A 27,122-nucleotide genomic window follows, 5' to 3' on the forward strand; every position below is an offset into this window, starting at 1 on the left:
CGCCGTTATTATCATCACTGTCTGTTACATCACTGAAATGTAGATGTAATGTATTTCCAAATCTAAGCCCATTTTATGCGGAATGTTGCCTAATAGACTCCAACACGATAAAACAAAGGATAAAACAGGCACCTTCAGAATGAGTAAAGGCACTGTGTGTGAGAAAGCCCTTGTCTGTTCTAGAACAAAAACAGCAAAGATATTTAATGCTAATGTATGAGGCATATAGGCCTACGCTGAGTTTTATTCATTTATGATGAGGTGCGTTCTAGTTAACAAAGCCTTCATGCACGGACCTGTTATTATATTCTCTGCTATATTTCCTTTTATTTATTAAATACATGCAATTGGTTGATGAAGCATTTATTAAAATTAAGATACAATTTATACAAAACGAAATTCACTTTAAAGAAATGCTTTCTACAAAGCAAAACTTAATTAAGTGGTAAAAATCATGTCTGAGGTTTTACAAAAACAAAACTTACTCTGCACTTTACTGTTAGCCTAAAAGACGTAAATGTTAATAATTTGGATCACAATCAGGATAGACTTTAATGTTAATTCTTTTATTGCTGTATTTTATTTACTATTTGAATAAAGGAATTTTTCAAAAAATAGCCTGCAGCATTTACTTTGCGTTTGGTTTCGCATGCTCACAAGGTTTGCGAAGTGACCTTGCGCCAAATGTTTTTATTGGTTTATTAAGTACAAACAGGCCAGTGAGTGTGAGGGATTTGTTCACTTAACACAAAAAGATCTTGGAAAGAGATGACTAACTGTAGTAGCGTTTAGTCCACTGTCTATAATAGCCTAATTTAGAGATCACTTTTTTAAACCGACAACTTTGACCGGTAAACGTTGATGCGGTCAACCATCGGTCAAACGGTCATCGCCATCGGTTAACATCCCTAGCCATGGCTTCCCTTGGCCACCATGTAGCTCTGCCCCTGCCAGTTTGACTAGTCATTCTAAAATGAGGTTTATTCTGTTCTTTTTGAGTCTGACGTGCTATTTTGACTGTGCGTCATCAACCTTGAACTAAAGTTCGATTCAGTTTGATTTGTGAAAAGGCTCGACCGATTACTTACGGAGAACTGGCTCAAAAGAACAATTCGTTCAAGAACCAAACATCCATTAGTTTAGGTCTGCTGTTACTATTATCACTGTATTACGCTAACGCAGCATTAAAGGGTTAGTTCACCCAAAAATGAAAAAAGTAATTAATCCCTCATGTCGTTCAAAACTCGGAAGACCTCCGTTCATCTTCGTGACACAGTTTAAGATGTTTTAGATTTAGTCTTAAGAGCTTTCTGACCCTCCATTGAAAGTGTATGTACAGTTTACTGTCCATGTCCAGAAAGGTAATAAAAACATCGTTAAAGTAGTCCATGTGACATCAGTGGGTCAGTTAGAATGTCATGAAGTAACACGGTCTCACACCCATGGCGTCAATATTTGACGACACTTGACCATGCGTCAATATGTTGACGCGGAGGGTATACCTTTCGCGTCATTTTTTGACGAACTGGGGACTTCAATACTATTAGGTACGCGAAATTAAATAGTTGTCGCCTGGCATTGGGGTTAGGGAAAGGTTTGGGTAGGGATGTCATTATGTAAATCTAACCCTAAACCGACGCGAAAATGGTAGAAAATGGTAAGAAAATAGGAAAGAGAATGCAACGGACTTAATAGTATTGAAGTCCCCAGTTCGTCAAAAAATGACGCGAAAGGTATACCCTCCGCGTCAACATATTGACGCATGGTCAAGTGTATAGAAAATACATCTTGGTCCAAAAATAACAATTCACCATTGCCTTACCTGCGGATTTAAAACTATACACATGATTGATGTGGATTAATTTCATATGCATATGTATGAGTGCTGAATAATCTGAATATTTCTTTCAATGACCCGCTGACTTCTATGGGTAACCAGCTTGTTTAAACCCTTGCATTGCACGATGAGACTATACAGTGTTAAACTTGTGTGAACGGTCAATAGCATATTTTACCATTTAAATATGAGATGTGGTGTGTGTGTAACAACAAAGCTGGTGAATACCGGTGTCTTGTACAGCAGATTTGTAATTTTGGTTATAAATGCCAATGCAAAAAATAAATGTCAGTAATTCTGTGTGTTTTAAGTGTTTGTAGGCTACATGGAGGGACTTCAAGTCAAAGTTAAAATCCTCATGCATGGCAAAGAACTGGGCTGCATCATTGGAAAGGTGGGTTTGAATATTTAAACAATGGTATGTTCCTAAAGCCCCATAGACAGGGTTTCTCTGTAGTGCCCAAAATGTTGTCTGTGTAGTCAGTTTATTAGACACACATGGAGCCTTCACGTGCTATAGTAATTATGACCAAAGCCCACGTGGAAAATGCACATGAACACCCCCTCATCTGGTATTTTCCACTGGGCACCTCGTAGAAAACATAAATATATATAGAATGGCTAGATGTCTCGTCCGTGTTGCTGGCCAAAGGAGTCGGACGTCAACATTTGGCGGCCATCTTACCACAGGCAGCTCGCTCACTCATAGCATTGTGTTTTAATGGTGCATGTTCTTTTAAATAACCATAACTTGCTCAATTTTCTACCGATTTTCAAACGGTTTGGTTTGTTATGAACATCAGATATTTACCTATGACACTGCATACTTCTGAATAATGTTCATGAAACATGTTTAAGCATCCAGAATTTAAGCCACGTTAATAACGTTTGTAAGAAACCAAACCATTTTGAAAGTCGGTAGAAAATTGAGCAAGTTATGGTTATTTACTTATATATATATATATAAAATATTTCTTTCAATGACCCGCTGACTTCTATGGGTAACCAGCTTGTTTAAACCCTTGCGTTGCACGAGGAGACTTTACAGTGTTAAACAGTGTTACAGTATAGCACATGAAGGCTGCAACAATCCCCTATCTCTCCATATATGCTGACTGTACATGTACTCTCCTGTATAAAAAATAAAAGTGAAACCTGTGAATATGGAATATCCAGTTTGTAAAAGTCTTGGGCAGTGCATGTATATCACCTACATCATATAAGTGGATGTCACGACTCCTGGGTGATCTGTGGTGTGTGTGTATGTGTGCATTTGTTTATTACCTGTTGGTGACGGTTTCTCACTTCATTTAAAACTTATTAAGTGCAAAAATACAACTTCATATTATGCTATAACTCACAGTACACGTGCATAAAACATTGAACACTATCAAGAAGTACTTACATTCAATTTTAAGTGATTCAACTTCATATACAAGTCACATATATAACATATGAACTCCGAAATACTTTTTTGAACAGACATTAAAAAGCGAAAGGCAACGTTAAGTATATATCCGTAAATTATAATAATAATAATAATAAAATAGCTTCATAAATGGATCCCTTCTAAAACAAAACTCAATATATTAACAGATAAATGCAAGAAAACTTTTACAGTAATTATCTAGCATCGACAGCTTTACCGTTGTTTGTTTGTCTGCTCGACTCCCTCCTGTCTGTGCATCAACCGTCCGCTGCTCTCACGTGGCTTGCTCAAGTGCAACCACTCATATTGAGCAGCTCCGCTGTTCACGAGATTCAAACATGTAAATAATAATAATGGAAGTTAATATTTTAATCATAAATATGGATTTATATTACTCGTTTATAAATCACTTCATGGCTTAGGACCCAAATACATGACAGATATGCTAACTGAATATAAACCTAAAAGATTACTCAGATCATTAGGATCAGGTCAGTTAGAGATATCAAGGGTTTACTCAAAACAAGGTGCGTCAGCATTTAGCTTTTATGCCACCTGTAGCTGGAATCAGCTTCCAGAAGAGATCAGATGTGCTTCAACAGTAAACACTTTTAAATCTAGCATAAAAACACATCTGTTTAACTCTGTATTTACTGAAGGAGCACTGTGCTGCTTCACACTGACTGCACTTTTAACTCAAGTCACTGTTTTATTCTTTTTAACATTTTAAACAGTTTTTATTAAAATCACATTTATTTTCTTTAATTGTTATCTTTGTTTTTATTGTGATTTTATCCTGTATCTCTTATTTTTACATTTTCTTTTTTCTCTTTTATATATTGTTTTCTCGTTTCTATGTGAAGCACTTTGAATGACCTCTGTGTATGAAATGTGCTATACAAATAAACTTGCCTTGCCTAAATAAATCTCCTTTCATTCGCAAGAGACTCGACTCGGAGTATTTCCTGACAGTGGGTGCCTATGGCTAATACTACAGTCAGGGCTATAGCCCCTCTCTCTCTCTCTATAAGCTCATCTTATTATAAGAAAGTCTATTTCTTAATTTAAGATTAAATGTATATTTTGAGAACATTTTACTTATCTTGTATACATTTAAACCAGTTGTAGTAGGGGACTCCTAAGCATTATTATAAAACTTTAAAATACCCCCCAATTGATGTGCACTTTAACACGTTTACCTTGGGCCGATTTACTTTAATGTGAACAAAGTTGCGACTATATATTTACAATAAAAGTGAGTGTGAGCATGTGTACCTTGTAACTCGGCACACAGATTCCACCACAGCAAGAGACACAAGGTGCTGCATAAACGAATCTCTTTGACCGAGCTGTGAGTCCAGAGGTACTTGCAGATGAAGCGTGAACATCGCACAGCCCATTGCACAACATCAACGACGTCCCCGCCGGACCTGAAACACACATCTGTGCGGTGTCAGCCTCACTATTTAATTACTTTTTATAATTATGCCATTTTATACACATAAAAAATCAATCCCCTCCACTTGCACAATGTCTCTCTGCTGAATGCTTCATTCTAATTGGCTGTGTTGTGTTAGTGATGAGTTCATGTGTCTTCATTTGTCCAGCTTATTTAAATGCACTTCTATCTTGCAGCATGGGGAAACGGTGAACAAAATTCGTAAAGAGGTGAGATCCCCCATCAATCCTTTTTGCTTTTCAGTGATGATTGAAACTCTTGGTCTGTGTAAAACTGTTTATCTGTGATTTCATTGTCTTTGCAGAGTGGTGCTCTCATAAATATCTCCACCAGCTGCCCGGAGCGTGTCATCACCCTATGCGGACGCAATGATGCCGTGTTTATGGCTATTGCCATGATTTTAGATCAGCTCGAGAAGGTACAGTTTCAGTCACATTCATTAAAGGGATAGAAAGTAGTATTCAGTTTGTTGTCATATAGAATTTCACTGCTAAATGGGAGTAGATCCTACACACTGGAGCTTTAAACATAATGCTAGCGAACAAGATGCTAATCAGATTCAACAAATTACGCTAAACTATGCTGAAAGTGGTACCGCCAGACCCGGAGATCAGCTGAATGGATTCCAAAATGATAAAAATCAATTGCTTTACTCAAGGGGAGGTGGAAAATGAGCTTAATTCCCCAAATGGTGGAATATCCATTTAAATGTTCAAAACTCCTGACTAGGATGCAATGGTTAAAGATTTTGATAGTACGGTTATAGTCTCCTAAATAATCATGGTTGTACGGTTATTATGGTTATTATGTATTCCAGTGGCGCAAAAAGTGGGTATGCGCTATATGCAGCGCATAGGGGTGCAGCACCATGGGGGTGCCAAAGCGATGGTATAAAAAAGTGTTTTTTTGTTTGTATTTTCGACATGTAGCAGCTGTTTTGCTTTTCTGAATCATTTCTGTATTTCCTCAACAGTATTTAAGATTACAAACAGTAATCTTTTTAGATTACAAACAGGCTAGAGTAGGCGCCCTCATAAGATTCCATTATAGAAGTTTGGATAATAATGGAATATCTCAAGCGGGCGCGCCGGCGCCGTGAGCGCGCTGAGCGAGCAGGTACGTACAGTTGTCACAGTATGCACACTGTTGTCGTCGAAAGATGGATTAAGCAAAAAGCATAATTAATTATTCTTCTAAATATCAATAAGCATCATTAATAATAAAAATAATAATAAAAATATTACAAATTGTCATGCAATTAATAATGTGCCTTTAATCCCACTCTCTTTAAACTCCTAAATAAAAAATTTTTGTTTCGTTCCACTTCGCTGGCTTCTCTTCTTTGCCGTCTTCCGTGAGTCAGTGGCGTAAAATGATGGCGTGGGAGAGGCAGAGACTTGAATTTATATGGGAGTGTAGGGCTGGGCGGTATGACGGTATGTTCCGTTACCGCGGAATAAAATGTCAGACGTAACAGATTTTTCTATTCCGTCTATTCCGCAGAATGCAAATAAGTGGGCGTGGCTAACTCTGCCCTCCAGCATGTTAGACTGAGTGTGACGGAGAAACACGTAAAATAGTTCACTTATAAAAAATGAACGAGTTATTTGTGTAATTTTTATAATAAGTGTCAGTGAATCCAGCAAGACTCTTGTCTTGCTCGCTCTCGCGCGCTCTCTCTCTCTCCTCATGCAGCAGCCGGCCGGTCTCTCGCATGCAGAGGTTTCTCTAGGCAAGCGCAAGGAGCTGCCTGCGACGCCAAATAAAGAGTTCTTCTCGCACATAATGCTAATTGTAAAGTTTTCTGAACTTTAAGCAAGCCAAGACAAAACTTGCGTTTATATCAGTGACACGTGCACTGCTGGAGCGATATAGTTTGGTGCGCCATTTGCTTATACAAACATATTTGATCGGAAAGACGAGAAAGAGATGAAAATGTTAAGGTCTAATAGAAAGTAAAGGGCGTCAAGACCTTAAAACAAACTTTGATCATCACATCATAGCACCTGTCACATTTATAATATCTAGAGCTTCTTCTCTCAGGTATTCTTAATACAGGTATTTATCCTGTCTGTAGGTTTTGCATATATTTATACTTGTTCATTTTACATATTGCATATGTTTAATGTAATGTATGCATAAATACAAAATACAATGAAGCCATACTTATAGCTTCAATAGTCTATAAAATTAATAACTCAATTAAAAACAAGAATCTGTCTAATCAAGACTTATCTGTTATTATCTTCTGGGCATTTTCACATTAACATTATTAACTTTAAATTGCTCATATTTTAAAAACTGTGGTGAGCATTTAGTTAAAAGCTATAGTGAGTGGTGTATTTCTGTACATTTTTATCATCAAAAAACAATTTAAACTGGAAAACATGTATACCGTGAAATATTTCGTTCCGTGAAAAAAAAAAGACTCATTCCGTGAAATAGATTTTTGGTCATTCCGCCCACCCCTATGGGAGTGTTATTCTAATGACGATCGTTTTCAGCTGCGGCATTTATGAAGGGCAGGTATTGCGTACACCTGAATTTCAAAGGTACGCACAGTTTCATAAATCATGCGGTGAGAGGAGTGTAAGCATAATCTTACGCCAACATAAACGTTTCTACGCAAGAATGATAAATGAGGGCCATCCCTAGGGATGCTCCGATCAGGATTTTTGCAGCCAATACCGATTTGTTATCTTTGTGATCGGCTGATACCAATTCCGGTTTTCTTTTTTTTAGCTAATATGCAAGCTCTTTGATGACTGTAACTTTTAAAAATGTTTCTAGATAAATTAAAACCACAGATGTTGCCTTTGTTATATTACTTGTCTTGCAGTAATTAAGTATATTATTGTTTTAATAGAGAATCAAATAAATAAGTACAACAAATATTTCTTCTGCAAAGAGATATTTAATATCACTTTAAAAAGGTCTCTTAAAAGAAATGTAAATTAAACACTTTACAGTCTTTATTGTATAAATGAAATATACACGCATTCATATGGAGTATAACAGTTCTTTAGTCAAGAGCAGAGAGCGATTATATTGAGATGTTACTGTAGGATATTGCAACTTTAAGACATGAGAGAGAGAGATCGCTCTGTTCACGGGTACCACTGATGACAGGCTGCTCTGTGCGTACGCGTCGGGTGTACGCAGACAAGAGCAGCTGTGAGGAAAATGAAAGTTTAAATTTGAAAGAGAGACTATAGTCTCAATATCATTTCTCCTGGTTAAATAAAGTTTGCTAAAACGCTCAATACTTTAAAACGCATGCAAATAATACACTTTCGGCATGAGGATGCAATTGTCAATGATAGATATGTGTTTTATACGGTGTTTGATGGGGATGTAAAGACGTGTTGCGCTGTTGACCGGAGCGCGTCCTCACATATCTCTGTAAAGGCAGAGAGAGAAATCCAAATCTGCATGTCGCACATGAGCAACGGGTTGAACAAATGCTCGCACTACGTAAAATATTGTCTCCAATTGCAGGCGCGTTCAGGATCCCTATGATGACAAAAGTAAACCAAAAGATCGGTTTATGAGATTTGCAAATTTAGCGAGTACCGATCGAGTCATTTAATGCCATTTTTCGTCCGATACTGATCGACCGTTCGGAGCATCCCGAGGTTTTACTTTGGATAATTGTGTTCAGGTCTGGAGCATAAAGTTCAGCTTAAGTGCAGAGGATTCAGGGCGCTTGAGAGTCATGCTCAGATACGGCTCAAGATTTGACATGATTTGTCTAGTGTGAATACACCAGTTTTATGACACATCTGTTTTTCATCAGAACATCTACAGGGTCATGTCCAAAAGTACCACCAAATCTAAGCCCCTGGTCACACTGCGCATTGTGGTCCCATGATGGCCAAATTAAGCGTTTCGAAGCATTATTGCTTTCTGATACAATTGTGTCGAAAATGGTTCATTACTCGAAGCTTCATTCAGATAGAAACTGCAGCACCATCTCCTGGTGAAGTAAATGTAATGCAACTAATAGACTTATATCTCAACGCCCAGTTTATTACGTGTTTACTGAGGCGGTCAGAGTTGACACAGTGGTTTGAAACTCATTATGTATGTGAATTTGACAGATATTGATGAATTTCATGTGTTCAACTCCTTGATAATAAAACATTTAGCATGAAATGTGTGTGTGTAATTATTTCTGTACACAATGAAAGAAAATCATAGACCACTACAATGTGTGAAAACTTTTTCTTGTTTAGCTTTGGGAAGCAGCAGTAATACCTTGTTTACTGGTGGGACAGATAATTTTGTATGTTAAAAATTATGTGCTTGGGTAACTGGATGTAGTTGTATAATATAGCAGAGTTTTTTTTGAATTTTCTGTTTTTGAAACCTGTTTAAATGTAACAATGTTTATGTTTTCTAATGAATAATAATCATAAATAAAATGTGGCAGAGGGTGTGCTTTGGGTACATGAAGAGGGCTTAGACAATGATGAGGAATGTATTCATTAAATATTATGGTTTTTATTCAAAAATATTATTTTCTCCACAGTCTTTGGTGACAGACGATTTCTTTTTTTTGAAACTATTTCACCAGCTTTAGAGAATATTCTCTCGCATGGCACAGATGATGCAGGGGTACACAAAAACAGTTTAGAAAGCTGGTATAAATGAGGATATATTGCTTTGTGGGTGGACCAATAAGCAAGAGGGTCAGCAGAACGCTGCAGTGGGGGATCGGTCATGTAGCGCTGGACCTCTTGCATCTGATGTTGCACTTTTGTTCCTCCTTGCATTACTTGCATCGTTGTCCAGCAGTTCCCAAAGGTTCAACTGATCTGCAAGAGAAATTAAAAACAAAACCAACATGTTACAAGTTATGCATTTTTTAGTTACATTTTTGGATATTTACTTTACCTTGACCTGTACTTTCAAGATTCTGTGCTGTATCTGGCTGTGCTGAGTGGCTAGAGGTTTGATGAGCAGTGTCTCTGATTAATGCTGTGCATTCAGATGTTAGTCGTCCAATTGCCGTCTGGGCCTGTATATGATTATGAAAACCAAATGTTTTAAATCTTGGATCTAGCAGTGTAGCTAGTGTCAAAACACTTGTTGATTCAAGGGCTGAAAATTTATCTGCTAATCTTCTTGACAGATTCTGTCCCAGCTGCATTGCAGTGTCATTGGAAATGGTTTTGAGGGTTTCATTTATTGTGTATCGCAACATTTTCATCATGGGAATGACCTTAGAGCCAGATACTCTCTTCTCCTCAGAAAGTTCAACGGTGGCCACCTGGAATGGGGCTAGCACTTTCATGCACTCAGATATTGCAAAATATTCTTCTGATGTCAGAGGAGCCACATCAGTTCTCAGTGTAGCCAGTGCTGCACCCACTGGTTCTCTCTCTTCATATATACGCTGAAGCATTAAATAGGTACTGTTCCAGCGTGTATCAACCTCCAGAATCAGCTTCTTCACTGGACGTGCCATTTGTTCCTGTTTCTCTCTGAGCCGCTCTTTTGCTGTGGTACTGGTCTTAAAGTAAGTCACCATCCTTCGTGCTCTTGTTCTAATATCTTCCAGACCAGGAGTTGCATCAAGGGACTTCTTGACTACCAAATTCAAGGCATGTGCGATGCATATAACATGCCTAATCTTTAAGTTGTTGGCAATGGCTATCATATTTGAAGCAGCATCAGTGACCAGGGATTTTATTTTGCTCTGTATACCCCATTCTTCAAAGAGCAACCTCTTGGCCTCTGCAAGGTTCTCCGCAGTGTGAGCTTTTGGAAATGACCGTACCCCCAGAAGTACTGTGGCAAGGTTATCCTTGTCATCTACATAATGGCATGTAACGGCCAGATACGCATCCATATTAATAGAGGTCCACATATCTGCAGTTAGGCTCACACACTCTGTCTTCTGTAGCTCAGCCATGGCCTTCTGCTTCTGCTCCTCATATTTGTGGTCCACCATGACCTTCAGAGCCTGCCTGGATGGTAGTGCATAAGTGGGGTCAAGCTTAGCCACAAATGCTTTAAAGCCACTGTCATCCACAATAGAGAAAGGCTGTGAATCCTCCACAATCATATCCACTAGAGCCTCATCAAGCTGTTGCTTGCGATTCACTGGACAGAAAATATGCAAATACATGTTAAACTTTAAGTAAAGTTTATTCATACTGTAACAGTAGAAACTATTCCATAAATGACCTACCTTGAGAGCTGGAGTTTTCCATTGACCCTCCAGACTGCTCATGCTTAGCCCTATAATGCCTCAGCATGGAAGACGTATTATTATTATTATACGCCAATTGCTGATCACACACCAAGCACTGAACCTGTAACAACAATGTTGATCTGTGTGAGAATCATTGCAATTACATATAGGCAAGGCAATTTTATTTGTATCACATTTCATACACATAGGCTATTTTTACATTAATGCATTCATCTTTTAAAACGCGTTACTTTTACTACGTTTACGCATTTCATTTACGCTACACCACCGTTTTCGACCCTCATAAACTGATTTGTTGGCAAACGCTGCAGACACTGTTTTAGTTTGAGAACTCAGATTTTGCGCTGCAGTGTAAATGAACGTAGACCGATTCTTATAAACGAACAACTGATGTTAACGTGACAGTGCATCGTTTTCAAAGTAAAAATTATTTTTATTCAGGTAAATGGAGGTTTGCAACGGAGGTTTTGCCAAAAATAGTAAACATCTACCAACCAGATATTAAAAACGTAATATCAGATTGTTTTAACATGTATCCATATCAGGGCCGGCCCTGGCCAATTTGCTGCCCTAGGCAAGATTTCACCTGGTGCCCTTTAGAATCACAATTGTGTTCCAATCATTTTGTTCATAAACTTACACGGAAACAAACTGCACAGATTTGTCTTGTTTTCTTTATTTAGAAAATATTTTGGAAACACACACAAACACACGCACACGCACACGAACACGAACACATACACACACAATACCCTGTTACTCAGGCATTTGATCTTGACATTGTTAAAATCTTGTCTTTTTTTACATGTTTTAACACTGTACATTTAGCTTAAAATATTTAATTGTGTACAAGAAAACAGCTGTTATTAATGAATTATTAGTAGCATGTTGTAGTGTCTCGGGAGATTGTGCTCATTGTTAAATAGCTCTGTGGCTATACTGCACTGAAGCGGCAGTTTAAAATATAAACTCAGAATTCAGCGAACGTCAAAAACAAGAAAAAAACAATAAGGCCAAGACGCGAGATTTAAATTACGTTACACGGACCATGTATAAATTTCAATGTTTCTGGACAGAAATACCAACTTTGTCTGGTATTAATAAGCTGCACATTGGAGTGCTGGCTGCTCCCCGCGGTGCTGAAGACGCGTGATGGCACATATACACAGATATCTACGTGCAATCTATTGGAAAGCGGAGGAGTCATTAGTTGGGTTAGTAAAATAACGAAATTACAGCTTTAAAATAGAAGAAAATTTTTTTGTAAAGAGATATTTTTTTTTAAAGTTTAAAAGTGCAGAACTCTTCTCAAGGGGAAGAAAGCTATACTTTTCCCCTTACGTGCAACCTATCGGAAAGCGCAGATGAGTTAGTTGGGTTAGTAAAATAATGAAATTATAGATTTAAGTACAAAATAGTATTCATATAAAGAGAAATATTGAAATAAAAAGTGCAGAACTCTTCTTAAGTGGAAGTAATAAAGTAAAATAACGAATAATAATTATATAATAACGAATAATAGTTTCCAATAGGTTGCACGTAAATATCTGTGCTGCCCAGTACTCCGTCCGAGCGTGTCTTCAGCACCGCGTCCAGCACTCCAATGCGCAGCTTATTAATACCAAACAAAGTGAACAAGTTGGTATTTCTGTGCAGAAACATTGAAATTTAAACATGGTCTATGTAACATTATGTAAATTCCGCGTCTCTGTCTGATTTTTGTTTCCGTTTTCTTGTTCTTGACGTTCGCTGAATTCTGGGTTTATATTTTAAACTGCCGCTTCAGTGCAGTATAGCCACAGAGCTATTTAACAAGCACGATCTTCCGAGATACTATACTACTAATAATTCATTAATAACTGCTGTTTTCTTGTGCAAAATATTTAACTATAAGTATTTATATATTTTATAATATAAATGTTTATATACATATATAAAAAAAATAATAATTTGGGCGCACGGACGCCCCAAGGGGTCGGTGGCGCCCTTAGCATTTGCCTATTCCGCCTATGCCCAGGGCCGGCCCTGATCCATATAGATAATGTCTTTTTTATATTTGTTTGAGTATTGTTGGGTTTGAATATTGTTGTAATGTTGTTTATGTTTTGTTAAATTTAGTTAGCTTATTACGAAAGAGAGACTGTAATTATAAACGCCGACTAGGGAGTTGTAAAGGCCAATATGAAGGGAGAATTGTAATGGGTGAGACATTATTTTAAGTTTAATTTAAGTTTTGTTTGCTACTTTAAAATAAAATTCGTTTCATATAATTTGTCTCTTAATTTTAATCGATGTTTTGTTGATAAGTTTTGTGAATATCAATTAATAAAACAATAAAATCAACGTCATATTAATATTTAATGCCCGTTTGCGCTTTTTGCTTTTTCTGTGTTGCTAGCGAAGGACCTGCTTCATTTTAATTTTTATTGATCAATTGCAAAGTTCAAAGTGCTTCACGGAAATTAGAAATCAATCTAAGAGAAAAAGCATTTAAAAATCACAAATCATACAAATTGATTGAGACTTTGAAATAACAATGTAAAGAAAATATTTGTGTTTTGATAACATTAGTTTATTAATTATTTTTTGTTTTACAAAAAAAATCACACAAAAATAAAACTATGCAGAAATGCCAAAGAAATAACCTTATTCGGGGAAATAAGTTGAAAGTGTTCCCAAACTTGGGAACGACTCCTCTTTCTCGCTGGCTCCATCACAACAATGAAATAATCTCAATACAATCTCCTCAACAACAACGACAATCCAAACTCCGACTACTATAACCCACGGTATCGCCATGGTTTGGCTTCACTTTTATAAGAAATACAGCCGCCACGTTTCAAACCGGTCAACCCCGGATCGGGCTGTCAAAGCAGTCAGGTGGTTCGCTACAGGAGTGAACCAGTAGGTGTGTTCGAGATCATCCGGCGCTGCGCAGACCGATCGGCGAGGTTTGCCGCTTGCAGTCGAGGGAGGAACTGAAGACGGAGCCGTCAAGCCGGACACCTGCTGCTTGCCGTAGTGACGTGTGCGCCGTGTTTCCTTGTGTTTAATCGCAAATGAAGTGAATTAGATGCTGAATTTGATAAAAACAAACCTTTTAATAAAAAGTTGCAACCAGAAACATTTTATATCGAATATTTTAATTGCTGCTTATACTGTATACCCGAAAATAACAGGAAACAAGTCTATATTATTAAAATACCAATAGAGTTTGGAATTTTCCTTTTTATTTTATTACACGACACAATATAACATATTTAAGCATATTAAAGTGTTTTTTCCTGTTTTAAAACATGAATTTATAATGTTTATTAGTGGAACTAAAGGTTGGATTAAACTTGAAACGCACGTGATCGTTGTCATCAGTGAGGCAGCCAATCACGTAAAGCTGTTACGTCATCACAACTCCGTGCAGCCGCTCTGGAGAAGCTGCACCGGCTGAGCTAGCCGGCTACTCTCGAAACGCTCTCGCGGTACTTAAAAACCATATGACACAGTCACGTGCCTGCAGCGCCAGCTGAAGTCGGACAAACTTACTAACCAAAATGCACTGCTTCAAGTCAGCCGCCGATCGGTCTGCGCAGCGCCGCATGAAGTCGAACACACCTAGGCTGCGTCCGAAACCGCATACTGTATAGTAGGTACTGAATTAGATGAAGTACCTACTTACTTAGCGTTAAAACAGTAGGTACTGTATAGTATGAATCCTGGTAGTATGAATGAGATTCGGACGTACTACACCCGCCATGTTGCTACATCACGTGATATACGTCGTCATCACGTCATGTCATTTCAGCGCGAAAACAACCGCATGCCCCGTCTTCTTCGTTGGATAACTCCTCTCCCGGGGCATCACGGGATAGTGAAGCGTCCATCGTATGCACACTGCAAAATCTAACCGGAAGTAGTAGGTCATCCGGGTACTTTTCGCATACTGTTTTTCGAATACTATGTATTCGGACATACTACTCGCCTCGCCTACTGCTTTTCGCGTACTATATAGTAAGTAGTAGGCTGTTTCGGACGCAGCACTAGTGTATTTGCTTCAGACGTCATTTTCACGTGACTAGTGACGTAATGATACAAGCTCCGAAGCACTGGTTCATTGTAAAGACATTTCGAGTTTGAAGCAAGCTTCGGAGCCAGACGTAACATCACTACTTGGAGCACGCATCAGGTAAGATTTGAGCGCTTTCACGAGCTCTAATCGGCCCCGTCTCATCTCAGATGAAATTTCAGACTCGTTAAACATTTATTATGTAAACGTGTCGGTTAAATTTGGCAAAAAAAACCTAGTAAACGCGCGTTAAGCGGTTATTTGATGTTTACGCAGTCCTATTAATTTGAACGAGGCTCAAGAAGTCAAGATAATATCGCGTGCACGCTATTCTTGAGCAGCCCTAGAGGTCGAGCGTGGATTAAAACGATCAAAATTCAAGAGAGAGCGGTGATTTGTGATAATGTATGAAAAACGTACTACTGACTAAAAGTGATAGTACTACTGCTGCAATAAACAAAACCATATAAAAGGCTGGAAAGTCATTTTAAATGGATTAAATGCTTTCATGCAGCAGTTAAATTCAAATCTACGATTTACGATCAAATATGAAACTGTTGGGACCTCGTCGGAAATGATAGCATAGTAGTCAGTTTTGCTTTCAAATAACTCAACAGCGCATTCAGCCACCCGAGTTCAATACCCGTCTCATAGTTTTCTTCCATTTTGCTTCGAATTTCTTTTATTCTTTATATACTGTACTAATATAACACATTTTAAAAAGACAACCTGTAAGCTATTAGAATACCATGTATACATTATAAATAATAAAAACAAGCCAGTACGGCCCTGTATATGTTTAAAATATACTATGTAACTTATATGATACATATTTAGCTGAGGAATGATTAAAAAAAAACTTTAAATTTAACAGTTGTTTTTTTTGAATCTGGGGCACATTTAAAAAGGGGTTTTTAAGATTGTAATTTGTTTTATCATAGATCAAGGTCAGTTTATTTATATAGCACCTTTCCAATAGCCCTAAGGCTAGCCAAAGTGCTTCACGTAAAGGAGAAAATAAAATGCAATGTACGAAAACTAATTCATAATAATGTGTGTAATTCATTGGTCTAAACATTTCAGAGGCTTATCACATACCATATAATTAAACACTGTCTATATTGTATTAATTATTATTGTAACAAATTATGTTAAATTTAGTATATAAGTTTATTTTTACACTGATGTCAGAGAGTCAGCTGTAATATCATGGCATTTACAGTTCAGTGTTAGTAAAAGTCTAGTTAACCAAAATCTGAGGCTTAGCCTGGCAGTTAGCCTGCCGTGGACCAGGCTAGTTTCTAAGTATACGTTGCCATAGTTCCTGAGTTCCAACATTTTCAAGTTTGTTTAATGAAACCAAATCGACTGACTAAGTCTGACTTCACAAAATAAGCCTGGCTTATTTCGTAATCTTGTTTTAGGAACAGCCCTTTGGTCTTGAAATATGTGCGTATTTGTAAATGCTTAAAAAGTTGGCTGCCTGCAAGTAGTACCCTCTGAAAGGTATTTTTGGCTTTTTTTAATTTGAAAATTAAATGCTAATATAAATTATTTCATTTTTATTTTCAGTGTGATGAAGCATCATTCATGCCAAATTGAAAAATAAAATGCAATTGATGATTTGACATTTCATTTTCAATACAATCTCGAGGTAAGACTGACAATATTAAAATTAAAAGGCAAATGTGAAAAAGAGGCATTTTATTAAAGGACAAGTTTGATATTTTACACTTAAAGCCCTGTTTTCAGATTGTTTATGATGAAATAGAACGGTTTTGACTGAAATTTGGACATATGATGCTGTCCCGAAAATTTTGGGGTGTTTCTTGTATCATCTCACACCTCTTAATGGGTGTATAGGTGCACTGGAACAATCCTTCCTAAAATGCATTAAACTTTCGTTTACAAAGACGTGAAACTCACCGAGTGGTCAGGGCTGTTCACTGATATGTTCACACAAAAATCACTGCAAAAGATTCTTTCCAACAGGTGTTTTAGCATTTGTTGTAAACTTGTGGACCTATTTTTTCAAACGCCTCACACTCGTACATTCTTCCGCTGAGAGCTTGAATAATAAACACTCCAGCCCCACTGGCGATAATCCGCCTTTGCCAATCGAGCTTTGAACCGGTTCACGGAACAAAAACGAAAAACAGAAACGTTTGATGTTTTGCAAGGAACCGAAACAAAACCAGAAAATTTTGATACTGATGTGTGAATGATGTCTTACTGGTAAAAAGACGGAACGTCACTGCATGTGTTAACAGCACATTTTTGTATTTACTGGTAAATTCATTCTGGTAAATTCATGGTAATTTTACAGAATTACTGTGTGAAAGAGGCTAATGTTAAACTCTGCATATTCTTTTTACAGTTTTTCAGGTTGTTATTCTATGAAAGATATTGTACAAAAATGGGTTATAGGTAAGCGATGACGCACTAAAAAACGTTGGGTTAAGATTAATGGGTTAAGTATGGACCAACCCAATTCTGGGTTTTTAACTCTTTGGGTTGAATTTTTTTTTAACCCATCTGTTAGGTAGAAATAACTTTTTGGTTGGGTTGAAACAACCTAATGTTTAGTTAATGTTTTTAAAGCTGTACGAAATGTTTCAAAGTATCATCTTATTTTTGTGAAATTTTAGTGGTTTAAATTGTTTTCATACCTTTTATTGTACCTTTCAAAGATTTAATCGAGAAGGTATATGTGTTGTCCATGAACAATAAAAGAGTACATAGCCCTACACAAACAATCAAATTTCTGATTAAAAATAAGTAGAGCTCTATAAAATCTGTTTTGATTTTTTCCCAAATTCTGTTTTAAGTTTTGGCAATTACTTTTTTACCCTTTACTGTTATTCTAGTCATAAAAAGAGTGTGCCGTTAATGATTAAAATGTACACGAATACAATAGGAATGACCTTATTGAGGTAAAATTTTTTCACATTCCCTGTTTGCATTAGGGCTGCTCGATTGTAGGAAAAACAATCAACTTCATGTTGTTTTTCAGTGCTCTATTCGCCAAATGTATCTTAATCGACTACAGTATGAGACACAGTAGCGCAACTCTCGCTATAGTTTACACATTAGGAGTTCTGATCTTTGAAGGGCATATAGGGTTGATCACGTCATGTTTGACTGAAGCTTGACCGGACATATTCAGCAGAATGCATGTCTGTGTGTACAGAAAGCTGCTCACTGTAGCCCCTTTTTCAGTTATATTGTTTATGAAACTCTTTTGAAATGCGTGCAAAAGATCAACTTTCCCTATTTAAGTTTGCGTATTAATCCGCGAATCGCATGCGAGCTGAACTGTGGGTCATGATACGTACCGATCACGGATCAACTGCGATCTGTCACAGCACTATTACTTTCAGTTTCATATGCGCCAGTTTGCGTGTTGGCTTGATGAATAGATCACTCATCTGTCTTGAGGCGTGTTGGAGTAGAGTCATCATATCTGGCTATAACATTTTTAGGGCTGCACGATTTGGAGAAAAAATTTGAATTGTGATTCTTCTGATCCAAATTGCGATTCGCGGTTTAAAGTGTGATTTTGGTTTTTTCCTAGAGGTTTTTTGCGTCCCAGGGAGAGTCAGCCAACTTTGGCTTAACTTAGCACTTTACTGTATAAGCTACATTATTAATGTGCTCACTTGTACGGTTTAACCTTAGCCGCTATTTTACTGCTTATATTATCTATTGATTTTCTGTGTTCTCCTCTACATCTTCTCATGTAAAGCTGCTTTGCAACAATTAACACTTGTGAAAAGTCCTTTATAAATAAAATTGAATTGAATTGATTTATTAGTATATAATAAACAAGCTAAATCCAGGTTTGTTGTGGTGGTTTTAACAGCACCAAAGAAAGATGCTGTTCTACTGTTTATTTAAAACCTCTTAAACATTGTACCAAGGTGTCTGATGGACTTTGCTCTTCTGCAGACACACTTTTTTTAATCAAAGAACATTAAAAGAATACAATTTAACAATTTAATTAGTTTTATTTAAAATAACATATAGGGCTATAGGCCAATGTATTTTGACTGTCACTACAACAATGCTTCTGACAAGCAAATGTTTAGTTTTTTCTATTAATCATAAGACTATACTCATCTTCTTTTACTTTTCAGGCATCTGTAATATATACATTTATGTTAGTTATTAGAATCTATGATTTAACATTAGCAAAAATACAAATAAAACACTGCACATTCCTCACTGTACGATTTTAAATGTGGAGCTGCAGAAGTTTGTTCAGTTAAGAGTAAGGAGTGATTTTAATTTCTGGTGTGTAATGAACATTTCTGACACAGAAAGCACCAGGTTACTGTCTGTCACTTTAAGACACAAGACTGCTTCAATATAATGATAAACATCCAGCTGCTTATGTTCACTTAGACAAAGAAACTTAGTTTAGTGATCACGCGTGTGCTGACTACTCGCTGTGTGCGCGCTTCATGAACCCTCGTGCCTGCAAATATACTTTTAAAGCGGTGCGGATGTGCGCGTGCAAGTAAGTATACTGTACCTCTTTCGTCTGCTGTGTACCAGGCTTTAATGAAACCTGCTTACGCTCTGATGAGGCACTTGTCATTGTTTGCGATGCATGACGAGAAACGGACGTATATACCTTTCTTTAAGTCCAACATTACACAAAAGGAAAATGTTTTCACGCATTTCTGTCCTTTCATTTGCCAATAAATTAGTTATAATGGGTTTTAATGACATTCCGCGCTGTGCAGTTAATTCCATTTTATATGCTTGGATTTCGTGATTCCGTTCGTGTTTTCCGCATCGCGGAAATCATATGGCCGTACACTTTGTTGGGGAGTTGAACTGCTGCTCGTGCTCATGTTTTCCAAATAGCGTTATTTGACGTTCAGTCAGCACCTCAGTGTTAATGCCCTCTATTGGTTTAAACTGCATCAAACGTACAATGCGCATGAAGCGAACTGTCAAAAACTGCGTACTAGGGCTGTGTATCGCCAACAATTCCCAGATACGATACGTATCCCGATACAAGGGTCCCGATACGATGCGAATCACGATACAATACTATTTTGAATTACATTTTTGTTCAGAATTTAGTAACATTATTATTATTATTATTTTTATTATTTGTTTATTGTAGATTGAATAAGCAGTGTTGTAACAGTTGTGTTTTTGCCATTCATTTATTAGCTATTAGAAATATTTAAAATCCCAGAGTTAGTACTTAACTTATGTTTTTTTAAAAGCATATTTATAAAGTGCCTTACTCTTGTCTCTCATTATTCTACATCTATGAATATATCTATAAACATGCAGTCAGACTTAATACTATTTAATAGAAATCAGATTGTTAATGTGACAGTTATAGTTTGAAGTAGCCCTGTATCTCTTCTCTAGACATACACTTTTCACATGCAAATCTTTGTCGTGTTTCTTCTCAAATGCGTTAGTACTGTTTTATAAGAGCATGGCTAATAAAGCCCTTTGCAGTAGTATAGGCTAAGATATCTGCGCTTTCATACTGAACTCATTGACTTTAATGCGCGCGAGAGCGAGAGAGCGCGCGTACGCGGCTCACTATGCAGACATGTGCGCCAGCGAGACAGACACGCAAAGTGAAAGTATACCCCGCCACCTTTAACTCTACATACTCCGCGGGACACATGCGTCCTTTCCATATGGATCACGGATCAACAGCAATTCGTCACGTTACTTTCAAAAGTACATCCGAATCGATAAAGAAGGTGCTGTATCGATGCGCGCATCGTCAGGCGTCTATGACGATGTATCGTCGTATCGATATTTTGAACACAGCACTACTGCGTACTAGATGATTGTCATATTTGATAGTTCTGAATCGAAATAACCGCAGCTCTTGCGATGCAAAAATCGCATCCAATCAAATCGCGATTTCGGTTTAAAAACGATTAATCGTGCAGGCCTACTCTCTAGGGGTGTGCATTGGCACTGAAAGAAGGAGGTGCAACACTGAAATCTGTATTTCTCCTGTCTCAGCAGAAACTGAGGAAATGATGCACGACCATTCAAAAACATGCCTGGGGTTCTAGCTATACAAAGCTTAATGCAAATGGATGAAGTGTCCCTTAATGACTCGCCCTCATGTCGTTCCTGACCTCCGTTCATCTTCGTAAACACAGTTTAAGATGTTTTAGATTTAGTCCAAGAGCTTTCTGACCCTCCATTGAAAATGTATGTACAGTTTACTGTCCATGTCCAAAAAGGTCATGAAAACATCATTAAAGTAGTCCATGTGACATCAGTGGGTCAGTTAGAACGTGTTGAAACATAGAAAATACATCTTGGTCCAAAAATAACAAGTTACGACTTCATTCACCACTGCCTTACCTGCGGATTTAAAACTATACAAATGATTGATGTGGATTAATTTCATATGCATATGTATAAGTGCTGAATTATCTGAATATTTCGTTCAATGACCCGCTGACTTCTATGGGTAACCAGCTTGTTTAAAGGGGACATTCCAGATGTTTTTAAGATATTAAATAAATCTTTGATGTCCCCAGAGTACATATGTGAAGTTTTAGATCAAAATACCCTATAGGTAATTTATTGTGGCATGTTAAAATGGGCACTTTATGGGGCTGAGCAAAAATGCACCGTTTTTGTGTGTATCCCTTTAAATCCAAACGAGCTGCTCAGGTGGGCGGAGTCTCAAGCGCTCGCGCTGTAGACATGACAGAGCATAGAGACAGAGCGCAGTTATGCAAATTTGAAAACCACGCCCACCGGGGGGGAAAGCAATCCAACCGTCTCCATTGACTTTGTATTGCGAGAAGCCGCCTCCTTGTCATTTCTGGCTTATAACAAAAACTGAATAATGCCTAAGAGCTGCTGTGTGACAATATGTACAGCTAACAAGCCAAAGAACCCAGAAATAAGTTTTTATAAGCTGTAGAGCTTTAAAACCCAGTCTTTAAGGAGAATAAAGTGGATCGCCGACTGCGTTTCCCCCTAGTGGACGCAGTTCTGCTAGTGGAAGTGCTGTGGGAGGTTGCCTGTGTCCATTTTTGTGTCTTTAAACGCTCGTTTTTTTGAGGTCGACAGCTTATAAAAACGTATTTACAGATTAAACTTAAAAACAGAATAATAGCTAAAAGCTGGTGTTTGACAAGGTGTACAGCTAACAAGTCAAAAAAAACCAAATACGTTTTTATAAGCTGTCGACTTTAAAAAACTAGCGTTTAAAGACACAGAAATGGATACAGGCAACTTTTCATAGTACTACTATTAGCAGAACTGCGTCCACTAGGGGGAAACGTAGTCGGCGATCCACTTTATTCTCTTTAAAGAATGGGGTTTTACGGCTCGACAGCTTATAAAAACTTATTTCTGGGTCCTTTGGCTTGTTAGCTGTAGATATTGTCACACAGCAGCTTTTAGTCATTATTCAGTTTTTATTTATAAGCCAGAAATGACAAGGAGGCGGCTTCTCGCAATACAAAGTCAATGGAGACGGTTGGATTGCTTCCCCCCCCCTGGTGGGCTTGGTTTTCAGGTTATGACGCGCTGTGCTCTGTCTCTATCAGGGAGATTTTCTCACGAAAGAAGTTAGTGAGGGATGTTAAGCATTATATATTTGAACAAGTTTAAAAAGTCAATCATCTGTTTTATGCATACTAAATACATGTTTATCAGCAGATGGGGAACATTGTGGAATAAAAATAAAGACTTTTAGGTCTCATCGTCCTGCCAGTGTTTTAAACCGGCACAATGATTTTCAGCATGTTACCACAAACACTCAGAAGTTTACTTTCTAACCAAACCACACAAGCACATTTGAATGATCTGTAATAAAACAATACGTTTAATGCTTAAACTTTAGAGAAACAGATCAAATGACATGTTTAAGTTTATTGTGATTGAACACATTCGTGTTTCTGTCAGTCTCTCACTCTCTATCTATCTTGTAACTCCTCGTATTCATTTGAAACTTGAGAGAAACATTAAACAACACATTTAGATTTATGCTTATTGTGTATGATAGTGAATACGCGTTGTTCACTCACTCTGTCTCGTGCAGTACATTAATCCTCATATAAATTCATATAAACCTCAGAGAAACATATTAAACAATATACTTGATGAAAGTGAACCGTTGCGTTGCTCGCTCTCTCGTTGGTTCGCTCACTCGCTCTCTCTCTTGCACTAAGATAACATTTATTCTTTAGAACGTTAATTCAATCTTTAGAAAGATTATTAAAAGTACTAGTTAGGCAAGACAAGTTTATTTGTATAGCACATTTCATACACAGAGGTCATTCAAAGTGCTTTACATAGAAATGAGAAAACAATATATGAAAAGGAAAAAAAGAAAATGTAAAAATAATAGATACACAATAAAATCACAATAAAAACAAAGATACATGAGAATTTAGAATAACAATTAAAGAGAAAAAAAGTCGTTTTAATAAAAACAGTTTAAAATTTTAAAAAGAATAAAACAGAAGTAAAAGTGACTTGAGTTAAAAGTGCAGTCAGTGTGAAGCAGCACAGTGCTCATTCAGTAAATGCAGAGTTAAACAGATGCGTTTTTAATCTAGATAACCCCCTAACCCTTATCTTATTTTTTCTTATCTTAAATGCAGACGCACCTTGTTTTGAGTTAACCCTTGGTATTTCTTACTGACCTGATCCTAATGATCTGAGTAATGTTTTAGGTTTATATTCAGTTAGCATATATGTCATGTATTTGGGTCCTAAGCCATGAAGTGATTTATAAACGAGTAACAATACTTTAAAATCTATTCTATATGTAATCAGGTCCTTAAACTGGCTTCCTGTTACAAGATTAAAAGTTATAAGATTGTAGGCTCCTGTTTGTGTTTGAGGGAATACAAACGCGTCGTGCTGTCAGTCATTCTTTCTCTCCGTCTCTCGCACTCGCTTCATGGTTGGATAGCGCAGTTGAAGGGGCGGTATCTTTATAATAAGATCCCTTAGCTACGTCATGCGGGGAGCGAAATCGCATGACCTATTTATTCACATGCTTGCAGAGAGAGCCTTACCAAAACAAAGTTACAGGGTTGCTATTTTTCTTATTTCTGGGTTGGTAAATGCACTGGGGACCCGATTATAGCACTTATAAAAAAGGAAAAAGTCTGATTTTCATGGAATGTCCCCTTTAAACCCTTGCATTACACGATGAGACTTTACAGTGTTAAACTTTTGAACGGTCATTAGCTTATTTTACCATTTAAATATGAGATGTGGTGTGTGTGTGTGTAACAAAGCTGGGGAATACCAGGGTCTTGTAAAGCAGATTTGTAATTTTGGTAATAAATGCCAATGCAAAAAATAAATGTCAGTAATTCTGTGTGTTTCAAGTGTTTGTATGTTAGATACTGCATGAGAACATGGAAGGACTCACAATTACTATTAAATTGCTCGTGCATGGAAAAGAAGTGGGCTGCATCATTGGGAAGGTGGGTTTGAATATAACAGGCAGCTCGCTCACTCGTAGCATTGAGTTTTAATGTTTTGCAGTGTCAGCCTCCCTATTTAATGACTTTGTATATAAAATTGCATAATTATAAAATCAATCTCCTCCACTTGCAGAATGTCTCTCAGCCAATCAGAATGAAGCATTCAGCAGTGTTGTGTAAGTGATGAGTTCATGTATCTTCATGTGTCCAGCTTATTTTAATGCACTTCTATCTTGCAGAATGGTGAAACCATGCAGAAGCTCCGTAAGGAGGTGAGATCCCCCATCAATCCTTTTTGCTTTTCAGTGATTGAAACTCTTGGTCTGTGTAAAACTGTTTATCTGTGATTTTCATTGTCTTTGCAGAGCGGTGCTCTTATTAATATTTCTTTAGGCTGCCCGGAGCGCATCGTGATTAGTGGTCGAAACGACTCGGTCTTTGAAGCTGTGGCAATAATTATTGATCAGATTGAGAACGTACAATTACAGTCACATTAATTAAACTCGTTGCGCTGTTGACCCTAGCGCGTCCTCATAGAAAATAGACACGCATCTCTGTAAAGGCAGAGAGAGAAATCCAAATCTGTATGTCGCACATGAGCAACAGGTTGAAAAAAATGCTCGCACTACGTAAAATATTGTCTCCAATTGCAGCAGCATTCAGGATCCCTATGATGACAAAAGTAAACATAAAGATCGGTTTATGAGCTCTGCAAATTTAGCAAGTACCGATCGAGTCATTTAATGCCATTTTTCGTCCAATACCAATCGACGGCCGACCGATCGGAGCATTCCTAGTTTTTACTTTGTATTCACACTAGACAAATCATGTCAAATCTTGAACCGTATCCGAGCGTGACTCAAGCGTCCTGAATCCCCTGCACTTAAGCTGAACGTTATACTCCAGATCTGAGCACAATTATCCAGTTTTATGGCACATATTTTTTCATCAGAACATCTCCAGGGTCATGCAAATGAGTGCGTCAAAAGGGACGCCCCCTGTCACGTTGCGGCTAGTGGTGCCATCCACCCAGTGTGGCTTCATTATTGGCAAGGGCGGTTGTAAGCTCAAAGAGATCATGAAGGAAAGCATGGATATAATCTTAGCCTCAACACTTCATGTTAGAAGTGAAAGTTCAAGTTTCATTATGCTCTTCTGTCTGTGTGTGTAGTCATCTGGGCTCACATAAAGGTGGATGTTGATATGCTGCCCAACTCTAAAGAGAGAGCCGTTAATATCGCTGGGACTCCTGAGGCCATCAACATGTGTGTCCATAAGATTTGTGTGGTCATGTTGGAGGTACATGATAGTTCTCTAGGAAGTTTCTTGGTGTTTTCAGACTTTTGTAACTCCAGTTACAAAAGTTATTAAATTATAATTCTTTTTCATACTGAAGCCCTAAATATAGTTATTTAATGGTCAATGAATCAGCTAATGAGAAGAGAGTTGCGTTCGACCAATGATGTGTCTGAATTCTGTTTGGCGCATCGCTTGCTTCCGGGTTCCTCTCACACACGTGAGAGTCGGGTAGTCTGCACGTGCGACAGAAAGAGAGCAGATGTAGATGAGGGATTCCAGAGAAATTTGAGGAATAAGTTACTTGAATACTGAGCTTTTACTCAATATTGAGAGAAATGGAGACTAAAACCCTCTTCAGAGTAACGGTTGAACGATTTGAAATTGACTTTTGTTTTTGTTGCCTATGGACTTGGTCTTCATTCCTCCTGTGCCTGTGGGGGTGTTGGTTTACACACGATATGGGAAGCCAAATTATCTTTTAATGTAGCCAGCGCATTACTCGTCGTAATTATATTTTTACTAATAAGAATGAAATTAAAGAGCTCTACAATTGAATTTTTAGTAACAATTGAATTACAGAGCTCTGCAATTACACATCTTTAATGTGTATTTTTACTAGTAATAAATCAATTAAAGGCCAACAAGACGGAACCGCGCCATCCCCGTACCAACCCAAGTCCTTTCAGTTTTAGGATTTTTGGCAACAGGGACATACCAGCAGTAAATAGGCGACAAGTAACTAACTGTACTTTTTGTAAGGCAAACCTTATTGATTTTGACACTCCTATTCATTTGTCATAGGTCTGGGATTTCACAGCCATCCCTACTGCCATAATTCCTTACACTGTCGGAGAACAGGCCAATATTAAAAGGCAATTTGCAGCAATGTCCGGTTTCCTCAATGTAATCGGTGCAATTGACTGCACTCATATTGCTATAAGGGCTCCATATGTAGATGAATTCATTTATGTGAATCGCAAACATGTGCATTCAATAAATGTGCAAATCATCTATAATGTCGCGGCACGGTGGCCTGGTTCTACACATGACTCTGTTATTCTAGTGCACAGCAGTGTAGGAAATGGACTTGGAGCAGGTGCCGTTCGCGAGGGCTGGCTCCTGGGTAAGTAAACACATATAGTTGTTTTGAGATGACATCAGACTTACACACAGTTTGTCATTCTTCTTTAGTGATTGCTGATTGGTTGCTCTTAATAGAAGGCACGACTTTTTTTGCTTTAGTGGCTATATTGAGTGTTTTGAACCCCCCCCCCCCCTCAATTCATAGCAATGCTAGTGCTTCATCTTGGTATATCTAATATCTTTGGTTAAATCTGAATCTCTATCACCATGTTAA

The 27,122-nt window shown here is 37.6% G+C and overlaps 1 protein-coding gene and 1 long non-coding RNA gene across 3 annotated transcripts; one reads left to right on the top strand and one right to left on the bottom strand.

The window, feature by feature from the left end:
* Nucleotides 1-9,108: 9,108 nt before the first annotated feature.
* On the bottom strand, nt 9,109-10,943 carry LOC129455066 (E3 SUMO-protein ligase ZBED1). The gene is made up of 3 exons (XM_055219710.2): nt 10,922-10,943; nt 9,622-10,833; nt 9,109-9,542 (listed from the first exon to the last, which is right to left on the bottom strand). The coding sequence occupies exons 1-3, from the start codon at nt 10,941-10,943 to the stop codon at nt 9,418-9,420; spliced, it is 1,359 nt and encodes a 452-aa protein (XP_055075685.2). The 3' UTR covers nt 9,109-9,417.
* A 5,366-nt stretch (nt 10,944-16,309) lies between these two features.
* On the top strand, nt 16,310-26,881 carry LOC141351604 (uncharacterized). 2 transcript variants are annotated; one of them, XR_012359908.1, is made up of 3 exons: nt 16,310-16,659; nt 24,369-24,466; nt 24,706-26,881. It is a non-coding gene; the product is annotated as an uncharacterized lncRNA (long non-coding RNA). The 2 variants fall into 2 exon arrangements; XR_012359909.1 differs by having other exon boundaries at nt 24,600-24,717.
* The last annotated feature ends 241 nt before the right edge of the window (nt 26,882-27,122 follow it).

This window comes from Misgurnus anguillicaudatus, chromosome 20, assembly GCF_027580225.2.
Source record: "Misgurnus anguillicaudatus chromosome 20, ASM2758022v2, whole genome shotgun sequence".
NCBI classification, from domain to species: domain Eukaryota; kingdom Metazoa; phylum Chordata; class Actinopteri; order Cypriniformes; family Cobitidae; genus Misgurnus; species Misgurnus anguillicaudatus.